This window comes from Marmota flaviventris, chromosome 8 (assembly GCF_047511675.1).
Source record: "Marmota flaviventris isolate mMarFla1 chromosome 8, mMarFla1.hap1, whole genome shotgun sequence".
NCBI lineage: Eukaryota > Metazoa > Chordata > Mammalia > Rodentia > Sciuridae > Marmota > Marmota flaviventris.
In genome coordinates, this window is record NC_092505.1 from 65292297 (window position 1) to 65305252 (window position 12956).

Sequence of the window (12956 nt, forward strand, 5' to 3'; positions counted from 1 at the left end):
ATGCATGCTAGGCGAGCACTCTACCACTGAGCCATAACTAACTACCCAGTCCTAGATTTAAGGTCAGTCTTGCTGCTGCTTTTACTTTGATGTGATTCCACTGAGCTAGTCAGTTTTCCTATGTGTAAGTTTCAGCATCTGAAGTGGCATTTTTGTTCAAAAATCATAAATTTTTATAGTTGAAAGAAACTTTGGTCATCATCCCTCATAAAAACCAGAGTGGTTCAGTGAGTTTAGGTTGAGTTATAAAGCCTGGGTTGGACTATCAGCTGAGCATTTTTTTCTACTAACCTTTGGGTTAAATCATCTTCATTGCTTCCGTTTTCCTTTACAAATTAATCTTGCTTAAAGCTCATTTTTGTTTTTCACTAGAGAATATGTCAATTCCTTAATGACAATGTTTTATGATAAATACCTATGACTTTTGCTATATTCCTTGGTTAGTTTGAATTTACAAATATGTAGCCATATATCACCTCATGTAATACCATTTCAATCTTAATATATTGTTTATGTCATTATAGTTACAAATGAATTTAAGAGAACTAAGTAATTTTCCCAAGGACCTAGATATTAGATCTGGAACTTAAACTTAAATTCTTGTTTTTTTTTTATTCTAATCTTGGGTTTACCTAAAGGTGAATGATTCCAGGCTGAAATGATTGGTGTTCCAACATGGACTGACAAGTTTTACCAAGAATAATTCTTTTAATACTCAACTAAGGACTTAGGAAAAAATTAATTATAAGCATACAGCAGTATCCTTCAACTTACCTATTAATGCTTAACAGAAAAGCAGCTACTTTTATTTAGTCCATTTTAATATTAAAAAAATATACATGATAGACATTTTCTTTAAAAGATAAGCTCAATAAATAACATGGCAAACCTTTCTCTACATAGTAGTAATACGTTTTCATTTTATGGATTTTTAAAAATATGCTCTTGCTTGTCAGTTTGTTAAAATAGGAAAACCAACTAGCATTTGTTCTACTGAGCAGATAATTATTTATAAACCCTTTGTCCCCCAGGCACCAATTCATTCTTATTTTGAGAAGATGCAAGTTTTAAAGCTTGCATCCCCTGAAGTGATCCTCCTGCAAGTTACAGATATACAACATTTAAAACAATATTGAAATTTTTCTAGATGTTGAACTCTAGTGGCACACAGAATTTTGAAACTTCATCTTTGAAACTAATGGATACCATTAGTTAAGATTTCCTGTTATATTAGCTATAAAACATTTCAGCAGATGGATTCCAGAATAGGTCACAGCACTGTGAAAAGAAAAGAAAAATAAATTTTTTTCTTTACCTCAGAGGTAGTAATAGATCTTAATTATCTCACTTAAAGTTATTTACAAACTTTTGTGATTCCATGTATGAAGCAAAATGTCTTTTAATTTGTTCTGCCTTTACTCTGTTCCCTCAGCTTCTTACAGGATTTATTATCTGATGATCCACAGTATCTGCTCCATGTCCCTCATAATTCTAAAAATTTTACTGTACCTTTTATTTTACTATTTCCCAGAATTAGTTTTGATATTTTTAGTTTGTTGTTTTCATAACAAAAATTCCACCACCTTGATAATTCAGAACTTTCGTTAGGTTTTTTATCTTTTTAAAAAAATCACCCTCCATTATTGTAAGTTTTGTTTACCTGTCTATCTTTCTCTATCCAATCATTAAGCCATTCCTCCCAACCTTCCTGTCCATCCATCCATCTATCCATGGAGCTCAACCACATCAATTCTCAGTTTTTTTAAAAATACATTATGATTTTATATATAGGTAGAATATTTCCTACAGTATCACTAATTCCTTTCATAATTAAGTAAGCATTTCCTGGTCAAAGCTGCTTCCTTGAGAAAAGCCCATAATGATTCTTATAATTGGAGTTACACATACATAAACATTTAAAGAGAGACACAAGTTGGATGGTTCAAACAGTATGAAACCCTGAATTTATGTGTAACAAACATTTCTGTCAGCTCATAATTTTCTCTGTCCTTAAAATCAGTTCTCATTCACTTGGAATTTTACACATAGATAACTACAGAAGCAATTTTATAGTGCCTACTTATATATTTCTTCCATACCATTTATGAAACAGATTGATCCCAGTATTCAATCTTAGGGAAGCCTTTCACCATTGATATTTTCTAGGCTGCTGGGTTAGAGTTCATACATAAAGATTAGCACTTGACCTTTGCCTACAAGCTTGAAAACCAAACCTTGCCAGACTAAATGTCTACCACACAATTCACCGTTCTCCTACCACAAGCAAACGAAGAATACCTGATTTATTTATAATAACCATTTGTGAATAGGCCAAACTCTCTTCTGAAGGCCTCACCATAGGGTTGGTCATGCAAGTAAAAGCAGGAAGTCCATATACCTATTTTCTGCATGGGATTTTGGAAGCTGTGAGTACATTCCTGTAAATGGTCACTGTTACAGTGAATGCTTAAGCTCTTGAAGCTCAGTAGGCTGTCATGTCTCAGTTCTTAAAATGTGAGTGGTGTAAGACTTTAATCATTAATCACCTGTGTTGAGGATGGATGGTAGCAGCAGTGATTCCAAGGTCATGCTGGCAGAGAAAGTTGGCATATCTAAAGAAGAAAATGTCCCTAAAAAGTACCAGAAATCTGATAATCTGGGTCACAGGCCTGACTCTGCCATCCACTATCGACTGGCATTATTAAACTTAACATTATTATATGCCTCATCTGTATGGCAATCACATTCTAGCATCACATTTTTACCGGAGAGAGAAAAGACTCAGAAAATGAAATAAGCTGCTTTAAAAGCCATAACCAAAAAGTACAGGAACTATGCTATGTAAGATCAGAGTGGTCTGACCACTATTTAGCAAATAACTGCAATTCTCAATTTCTCTGATTTGCAACCTTGTCTGTGAAATCGGCATGTTTACTATGAGGATCAATGAAGTATTTTGAATGCTTAATAGCCTCCCTTCAAAACCATCTGTTTTCAGACGTCCTAATTGTTCTTAATGTCAAGTCACAATCTGACAGGAATGGTCTAGTGGCACAGAGCCCACAGAAATATGGGACTATTCCTTGATCACTGCCTTGTTTTGAACATTGTAAGTCCACTGATGTAGCCTAAAAAAAGACCCAAATTTTCTTCCAGTCACATTATGTGGTAGTTCAAACTCAACTTATGGTCAACTAAAACAATATTTTTCAACAAATGATTTTGTTTAGCCATGATGTGCTAATCTTATGTTTGAGTGATCTTTTTAACTGAAGTCTCACTTCCTTCTTATTAAACAGTTAAAAGAAATAGCTGTTTTTATGACAATGCCCAGAGCTCTAAGAATTAAGATTTCTCTCCAATCTCTACAAATTTCCATTATGTATGTGGGACAGACAAAAGAACTGGATAGATAACTGAATGTAAGTCAAAAGAGAACAGCATTTTGTAGGAATGAAGGAAGAAGGGTTCTGATACGCATATTCATAATTATAATTTAAATCGGATCCAGATTGGTAGGACCTAAAAAGCCTGCTTATGGACATCTAGGTTTTATCTGGTTTCATTATTTTCTTGTAGCAACTAGCATAGTGCCTTCCACAAACAAGTCAGAGAAAGGAAACAACAGGAGTGGTGCTCTATCTCTGCCACAGTATGTTACTTATTGTACCCAAGATACACCATGAAAGTACAAACCCATGCTTTGTCATGAAACCACATCATAACATCTCAAAAATTACCAGCTCAGGAAATAACCATTCTGTCTGCTACCACTGTTTAATCTGAACTCATATGAACCATTTTTTTCTTCCTATCTATCCTTTTTAAAGGAAAAATGTAAAAGGAAAAATTTAGTCCCTCTTAGCCTGACTGGGCTTTTTATTATAAACACAATTATTTCTCTTTGAAATTAAGAAAGAGACCTTTATTGTGGCTGTTTTTAAAAAGTCAAATTTTCATTTCTGCCATGGTCTAGAGTTGAGCTAGGCTGAGGCAGAAATAAAATGAAATGCCTTCAAGGAAGATCTGATGAGAAAGAATAAAAGGAAAAAAAAAATATATAAGTACTAAAAGACTGTACCAACAAATCATGGCTAAGTACATAGTCTTTCAAATTTTAAGTGATACCTCAATTTAAGAAACACTTAATATTAAAGGTTTTAAATATATAAAGTTATTAGAACAATTCAACTCTTACCTTACAGGAAACAATTGAGGAAAACATCCTTGTGTTTGAGTGTTGACAAATTTCTGGATCTGAAGTACTTGTTTTAAAAGATGTCCTTTGGAAGATTTGTCAATTTTTGTTAATACCATCTATAGGAAAATAAAATTAGAAATAAAATATTTCTTAATATGCAGTTATACATATTTTAACTACAAATTTTCAGTTACAACTAAGTGACCCATGCATATTTCTAAATCTTTCTAGACCCATTTTCTCATCTACAAAATAAAAACAATAACCCAGAAAGAAGTTGCTCTGAAGATGAAATCTGTTAATATGTATAACATATAAAGTGCACACTATGTGTCTATGATTTAACAGTGTTATTTGTTTTTTAGCATTTTTTTAGTTGTAGATGGACACAATATCTTTGTTTTATTTATTTATTTTTTTATGTGGTACTGAGGATGGAATCCAGTGCCTCATGCATGTGAGGCAAGCTCTCAACCACTGAGCTACAACCCCAGCCCTTAACAGTGTTTTAATTACACAGAGCCACCATACCATGGACTTAAGATTAATAAGAAGGATCCTGGAGCCATATTTGTAATTGCCATCAGCTGTTTCATATGATTATAATATGTCTTGTGATAAAAGATATATAAATGAATATTATTAGGTTGATTTATTAAAACTGCAAACTTAAGATCATTTTGAGTTATAAAATGGTCCAGCCTAATAAGTGATATTCTAAAAGAAAAATTTGAAATTGGGCTATTTGTAGATTTTATCTATTATAGTTACAACCCAGTTAAATGTTAGAATTTTACTTGTCCAAATACAGCTATATACTGGAGAAACATTAAAGCATGGATGCTTAAAAATCAATTAAGATGTAAAACACTGATCCATCAGGTTTTCTTGGAAGCATTTCTATAAAATTAAATTTCGTGATGAATCATTTATGCCTTTTACAAATAAAAATGCTAATGGCAAAAGGAGTGAGAATTCAGAAAAGTGTATGGTTTCTAATGACCTATGAATCAACTCAAATAGGAGTCTTTCCTCACAAAGGCAAATGTGCTGAAATACATACATGCATGGACATGTAAAAATATATATGAATATATGTGTGTGTGTAATATATACATATATTCACATTTCCTCAGTTAAAGCTTAGTAAAATATGATTTTACAAACTGGTACCTATGATACAAAATTATGAAAGCTATTACGTAATAAAATCAATTTGACAATATTTAGGCATTTTTACTATGTAAGACTATCATCCTTTGATGCCTTATGAGTTATTCTGATTTACAGAATTTTCGCAAACCCCAAGATTTTCACAACCTAAAGAAGATAAAAAAAGTGGCTACTAATATGATTTGATTTAAACTCCACTGTTATATTTTAATCGTTTTCTAACACTTGGTGGAAAATAAACTAAGGTCATTAAGTTCTTCACTTTTCTTTATGAAGGAACTTTAAGAATGCTATTTTATCTGGAAATATAAGGAAATAAAATCAATATGGATTCTAGCCTGCTAATCTGTATTTTATTCTAGGTGAGATGACAGAAACAGTGTTAGTAAGATATTCCCAGAAGAAATTCTGTTTCTTTAAGGGTACAAAAATCATACTGTGTGTGCTGGAGTCTGCTATATTCTTGGAATGATTTTTAAATTCCAAAATAAGTTCACAAATTTTTCAGTTTGTACTTCTATTACATTTGGTAAGTATTATCTGCCAAGCTGCTGTTAAAGAGCTATTAACATGTTTTATTTCCATATTTAAAAAAAAAAAAAGGAAAAGCAAAGCACTTAGGAACACTAAATGAACAGCTTAAAACACTTTTACTTTAATTATAATTTTAAAAACTTAAAACTGAGAGAAAGAAAAATGAACAAAAGTGCCACTCTACATAAAGTGCCAACATAAAGTCACTTTCCTTTGTATTTTGAGAGGGAAAGACCTATTCATTCATTTAAATGTTTGCACACATATATAGCCAAACAGAACTGATGTTTCTAACTGCAAACATGAGTCCAAAGAAAGACTTACCACATAAGGTAATGCAAATTCTTCACACATTTCTATGGCAATATTGTCTGTTTTTGTAATTCCAACGGCACTATCCACTAATAAAAATGTTCTCTTCAAACTATAAGAAAGAAGAAAAGATTAATGGCACTATAAGATATATTCATTCATTTCTCTTCCTATCCATCCTTACTATATTAAGAAATTTCCCTTTGAGTATTTTTGATCCAAAATTTAAAAATTTGTTTAGGCAAAAGGAATTCTAAATTAATCAGGAAGTTTATCCTAATAGTTTAATAGGTCTCAAGGCTGCTTACTTTCAATAACTTAATTTGTTAAATATTAATTTATTTCAATAAGCATGTATTGAACATAAGTCTGACTGGGATTTTTGTTCTGATGAGTAAGTCCCTTCTTCTAAGACCTTAAAGTTTGTTTTTTTTTTTTTTTTTTGGGGGGGGGGGAGACACAAATCCAATTTTACTATACATTATAGAAATGTTTAACTTTTTAAATATTAAGACAAACAGATAAATCGAAACCAGATACATGATATATTGCATTTTCTTTTGTAAATATTTCACCTTACTTTCTATGTAAAGCTATAACACCAAGATTGGTACCAAACTTTATTTTTTAAATTGGTGGGCCTAGAGATCAAAACCAGAGCCTCTAGCATGTTCAGCAAGCACTTTACCACTGAGCTACACCCCCAGTTCTAGACAAATTTTTACATTTCAGAAATTTAATAGTTTTCTCTATATTGTGCAATTCCTGAAACAGAACTGTCATTTCACTACCAACAGAGACATGAAAGTAAAGATAACATTTTCAGAGGATAAAGCTGAGGTATTTAAAAAATAATCTGAATTTACTATAGTTTATTTAAATCTGGTAAATAACACATTAACCAATTATTTTCATTTTTAGAAATTAAGAGTTTGGTTTTTAAAAAAATGAACACTACTGAAGTATTCTAGAGTTTCAATTTAGGAAAATACTTGAAGTTAAGATTACAGACACCTACAGGCAGAAGCCAAACAAACATACCTTTTTCCTAAATATTATATCATAGAATATTATGAGAATAAAATGGACCTTCTAAATTAAGTCACTTCATAAAAGTGAAATGTTCATCATGTGCAGAATATTCCACTGATAAAAAATGTATTTGGGGATTAAATGTGTTAACTACTATAAGAAAATAAATTTCCTTACTTCCTTCGTTCTTTTAGATAGGCCTCTACCATGTCAACAAAATCTTCTGGTGCTCTATAGCCATAACCTGGCATGTCCACCACTGTAAAATACTTTCCAACTTTGAAAAAATTCATTTTCTTTGTATGACCCTGATAAATGAAAAAATAAAAGCTGACTTAAAATATGTCTTTTATGTATTTCATGTGTTGGAATGTTTTCTATTCAACTGTGTCAAACATTTATTAAAAGCCCCGTATATGATCCCCAAGGATTCTGACGATGACAGAGGAAAAGAAAACAGAAGGGAAGTGGCTGGATATAAGGTTGGCTTATACTACTTTCTCCTTCCAATTCATTGTCTTAAAATAGAATCCTTATTAAGAGCTTTAGATTCTGTATAAGAAATATGGAAAAATACAGTCAAAATGTTGTTGAGTCTTGCCTATTTCACTCTCCATGGAAAACATCAGTCTGTTCTAAATTGTGTGATTGCCATAGTCATAACAGGTTTTTGTAACATCTAGATCCAAAACCTGATAAGTTTCTTACCCCTAAATTATTGCTCTCCTATAGTTGTTTTTCATGTTTTATTATGTGAGTTTTAGTGCTCTCATTAAATCATGTACTATAATTTTAAAACTAAAATTGATGTAAAGGTAATATGTGGTTTATTTATGATTTTGTGTCCATGAGACATTTATTAATCATGAAAAGAAAAGACAATTTAGTTAACTGTTTTGATCTTAGAAAAAATATTATCAAAGGTTTTTTTTTAATAAATGGTGATTAAACTTCCAATAGGCTTATTTGTCCATCAGAAGACGATTTTAGAATTATGTGACTTGACAAGACTGAGATTGACAATGTCAAGAATAAATTTCATCCATTGTCCTCTTACATACATACACCTCTACCTAGAAGTTATAGTTTAGCTGGTTTATATGGTAAGACAGGGTAGGAGTGAGGATGGGAAGGTTAAGAAAGGAATCTTTAGTGATAAATCCAGAGAATCAACTACTTCAAGAAGTGAGGAACAAAAGATTAGTGAAGCCTCATGGAAAAGCTTAATGAAAGGATCAGGGAGTAGTGAGCATTGGAGTCAGTGGTTTTGCCAAGGACAAATGATATGGTAATGGGAAGTGAGGGTGATTTGAGAATATAATGTCATCTTAGATATCGGTAGAGTCTGCCTCCTTAAAGAACAGAAGGAACTGGAAAATGACAGAAGGGATAAGAAGTACATGGTTTGGTCTTGGGTAAACACAATATGCGGGACAGGTAAATGTGTAAGAATGTGTATGTTTCAGAGAGTGAGAAAATTAGCAAGGTATAAAAGATTACTGGAAGAAAAAAGCAACAAAACATTGAAGCTGTTTCCCCTCAAACATATATGGAACTAGATGATCATTATTTAGAAGGAAATAATACAATTCTAATAAAAGACTTTGTTAATTCTTTGGAAAATAGGGAAAAAGGAAGCTTTTGAAAAACATCTTTTCTCAAGGCACTTACCAATTATTTATCATCCAATATTTATTACTCATCTTAGTCAATTTGTGAGACAGTCTACTGGTATTTAAAAATATCAACATACCGGTTTTTTGGAGACTCTAACTTCAACCTCCGGGGCCAATGAAAATAAAGCCTTTATTAGGGACGATTTTCCAACATTGCTTCTGCCTATAAAACATACCTTACACAAGAAAAAAGAAGAGAACTGAGTACTAGTTTATTTATTAAATGCCACATTCCCCACAGAACCAAATTGTTCAGTTTTGTCAAGGCACATAAAAAAAATGGCTTCTATGTGGTCAAACCTCACATTCTAACACACAGCTAATATTTATGAATAATTTTAAAGTGCTAAGTACTGTAAGCATTCAACATTATTTTCTTATTTATTTTTCATAACAACCCTATGAAATGGGTAATATTATCATCCCCATTTTAGAAATGAGAAAATATAACTGGCCCCAAATTAAACAGTGAGAGTGAAGGAGCTGGGATTTGAAATCGGGGCATTTAGATCCAGAATCTGTGCCTTAAATTACACTACTCAAGAATACCAACATGTTTTTGTTGTTGTTGTTGCTGCTGTTTTTTGGTGCTACTGGGGATCAAATCTAGGGCCTTGTGTAAAAGGCAAGCACTCTACCAACTGAACTATATCCCCAGCCCAAGAATACCTGCATGTTTTATTAAGCATTACATATTTACAAAGCTTTCTGGAGTAACCAAAAAAAAAAAAAAAAAAAAAGTTATTTCAACAGAACTGGCTCAAAAATACAACTACATGCTTGGAAGCACATTTTCTCAAAACTACCACAGTATACTGTAACTCCATGGTATTTCAGAGTTTTTTTTTTTTTTTCCTTGATCTTTTTATTTCCAATTAAGATTTTAAGGCTGGGGCTGTAGCTCAGTGGCAGAGCGCTTGTCTAGCATATGTGAGGCACTGAGTTAGACATAAAAATAAACAACAACAACAAAAGGCATTCTGTTCATCTACAACTACAAATTTTTTAAAAAGATTTTCTCCTCTGTAATGTGAAAAGCAACAAATATTCTTGAGAATCACCATCACTACACGTGGCTTTGCTTAAGAGTAGACACCTCCAAACAGTTCTAAATGAGGTCAGAACTGCTCCTTGGAGGACACTCTGGAAATCTTCAAGGGCATTTTTGGTTATCAGTATGACTGGGAGGCATTCAGTAGACAGAGGTCAGAGATGCCACACAGTCTACAAAACTGTTAGTCCTTCAAAATGAATGATAAGAAAAAACAATAGTACACAAAAGTCCATTAATTATAGCAGTTCTACATAATTTAGAATAAAAATTTCAGGGCAGTGTTCCATTTACATGGCAAAGGCGATCTGAACCGCCTTTCAGCAAACTCAAAACAAAATACATTATTAAATTGTAGAACAAGGAGAAAATGCACACTCCGAAATTTCACTAATGAAAGTTTAAAAGTCTCTCGTTATTGCTATCTACAGATAATAATTATTCCTGCAGATGATGAGAAATTTAGATAGGGTGAAAATTACATATTGATAAGGATCATCTCATTTATGAATCTATATCATGTCTCCTTCCCTAACTTCTAATTTGTCTCAGCAAGCTTTTACGTTTCAATTAAAAAGGAAAAAAAAATAAAAGGACAGAATTTTCTTTTTGAACGCTTAGTTCATGTTTCAAAACCTCTTAAAGTCTTCAGTATCCGTCATCATAATAATTAAAACTATATGTGTGTGTTTTCGTCTTTATTTTTGGTGCTGGGGATTCAATTCAGAGGCCTCAAGTACACCAGGCAAGCATTCTACCACTGAGTCACATCCCCAGCAAAACTATATATACGGTTATCTAAAACATGCGCCCACACAAAACCAGAAAACCTCTCTCCTGGGTGACGAGAAACCAGTGGTGGTAACCCCCCACCCCGCAAGCCTCCTTCAAGACCTGCGGCAGGCGGTGCTCGGGTGGTCTGAGGTTTCATATCTTGGGGACCGTGAACCAGAGCAGCAGCAGCTCTCACCTCAGGTCGGGAGAGGTCCGGAGCGTGATCTAGCCGCACAGCGGAACTGATGTACTCAATACGGTTCCGGGCGGAGGAAGCGAAAACACTCTCCGCTCTCGAGATATCCTCCAGGCTAGGGTCGAAGACCCTCAGGTGAAGGTCGGGCATTGAGTCCGGAACAAGGTGCTGCTCGAGTTCCTGCAGTGGGTACACTAGCTTGGTCAGCTGCTTCTTCGGCAGCCGTAGTACCTCAGCAAAAGTCTGGGACGTGCTGTAAGCTCGGCCTTGGTGCCCCATTGCCGCCGGCATCTTAAAGAGCTGCTTCATTCCAAGCCGTAGGCAGGGCGCAGCCATTTTTCTTTCCCAGAAGCCCCGCGGCGGAGTCCTTTTCCCCGGGTCTGGGCAGCGCGTGCGTGAAGGCCGCTGCCGCGGCGCCTGCTGGGAATTGTAGGCTCCGCTGGCCTTTCCCGCTCCTGCGGGCAGTGAACTGTGGATCAAGCCTGCTGGGTTCCTGAAACACCCTTGCTTTAACGACTGTGCCGCGGACTAGTACCTTACTACAGGAGGGTGCTTAACGGTTTCCAGAGGTCAAAGACCTATTTTGCTACGTGGTCCTGATACGAAGGTCCTTGTCTCCATTGGCAATCCAATAAGGAGAACAATGGTTTTAGAAAAAGGAAAAGAGTTTAACTGATTTGCTAGCAAAGGAAAAACACGGAATTCCTGTCCCAGAGGCTGTGATTCTGTCAGGGGGAACACAGAGCTTTAAAAAGAGGGGTGGGGTCCAAATATTGTCAGTAGATTAGTGCTCATCGGAGTTCTTGAGAGAGCCGTTGCTTCAGTTCCCGGGTTTGGAGTTCTTTAGTATTGCCGGCCTGACACTTGGGGTAGAGAAGAATATGATAGGTTACCCTTGGACAGGAAAAATGTTAGTCTTGTTCCCGCCTGCCACTCTGCTCTTTGGGATGGGGAGGGGCAAGAAGAAAAAGGAAGTAAGAAAAACAAGTCAGTTTTAAGGTAAGCCTTATGAAGTGAAACAGCAACGTTTACTCGGGCATAAACTGGACCCTGGTTACAGTCCTTGGTTCGCAATTGAGGGCGTAATGCGGAGTGAGACTCTGGTGGATTCCAAAGCCCTTTTATTTTCACAGTTTTTTTTTTTATTGTTTAAGGAACAGTTGACCATTGTCATACATTCGCATAACTAAGAAAAACACTTTTTTTTTTTTTTTAAACAACTGGTGAGAAATGTGGTTGGAATAGCACCTCATTTTCAGGAGAGGGAGTGTTATCTCTGCTTTTCTCTAGAGGTGCAGGAAATGTCATTAAAGTTTTAGAGATTTCTTACAAAATAAATGTGAAACAATTGTTGTATGGAAGTTCCATAACAACATTTTATTTCACAAGTTTCTTCTTAAAGCAATTTAAACTGATCAGTGGTGGAATGGGAGATAACAGGTTTCAATTTGATGAACTGACTAACTGAAAGATATTCCTGTGTAAAAACCAAAGATCTTATAAAACACCAGCAGAAAATAGCAGTGGAGTGGTAACTCACATCTCTCAGCCGTTTCCCGAGTTGTTTGGTAACTAAACAGTGCAATTCTTGAATAAACACAATACGAAAATTAATGAACAGAACCAAGGAGTTCCTGATAGCCAGAATAGCAGCTGGACTAATGTTGGCTGGCTAATTTTTTATTGATTTTTGCATTAGGCTCTAGGCCTCCCCTCTATTTCCTAGACTCACTCCCCCATAAAACAAACAAACAACAACAACAACAAAAAACCCACTTTATTGTGTACATCCAGAAACCTGGGATCCATATATTGCTTTAAAATGCCTTCTAAAAAAAAACGTTGGAGCATCAGTTTTGGAAATCAACCAGAGAATAAAGGACGTTTGGCAATTCTCAGAACTGTTTTGGGGGCATTCAGGGATTAATAGATGTCATGGTACTCATTTTGTAATCTTTCATGGGTCTGAATCCTAAGTCATTTTGGAATTCACTTGATAGGACAAAT

At 34.6% G+C, this 12956-nt stretch overlaps 1 protein-coding gene across 1 annotated transcript; it reads right to left on the minus strand.

The window, feature by feature from the left end:
* Window positions 1-784: 784 nt before the first annotated feature.
* On the minus strand, window positions 785-11292 carry Gtpbp8 (GTP binding protein 8). The gene is made up of 6 exons (XM_027936178.2): window positions 10950-11292; window positions 9006-9104; window positions 7430-7560; window positions 6233-6332; window positions 4199-4317; window positions 785-1278 (listed from the first exon to the last, which is right to left on the minus strand). The coding sequence occupies exons 1-6, from the start codon at window positions 11283-11285 to the stop codon at window positions 1209-1211; spliced, it is 855 nt and encodes a 284-aa protein (XP_027791979.1). The 5' UTR covers window positions 11286-11292; the 3' UTR covers window positions 785-1208.
* Between the last annotated feature and the right edge of the window lie 1664 nt (window positions 11293-12956).

Excerpts from the sequence above, each read along its gene's own strand:
- Gtpbp8 (XM_027936178.2), bottom strand. The coding sequence starts at position 11,285 with ATGGCTGCGCCCTGCCTACGGCTTGGAATGAAGCAGCTCTTTAAGATG. Across the intron at positions 7,561-9,005 it reads TTAGAGTCTCCAAAAAACCG|GGTCATACAAAGAAAATGAA; the intron begins GTATGTTGATAT and ends TTCATTTATCAG. Across the intron at positions 6,333-7,429 it reads TATCTAAAAGAACGAAGGAA|TTTGAAGAGAACATTTTTAT; the intron begins GTAAGGAAATTT and ends TCTTTCTTATAG.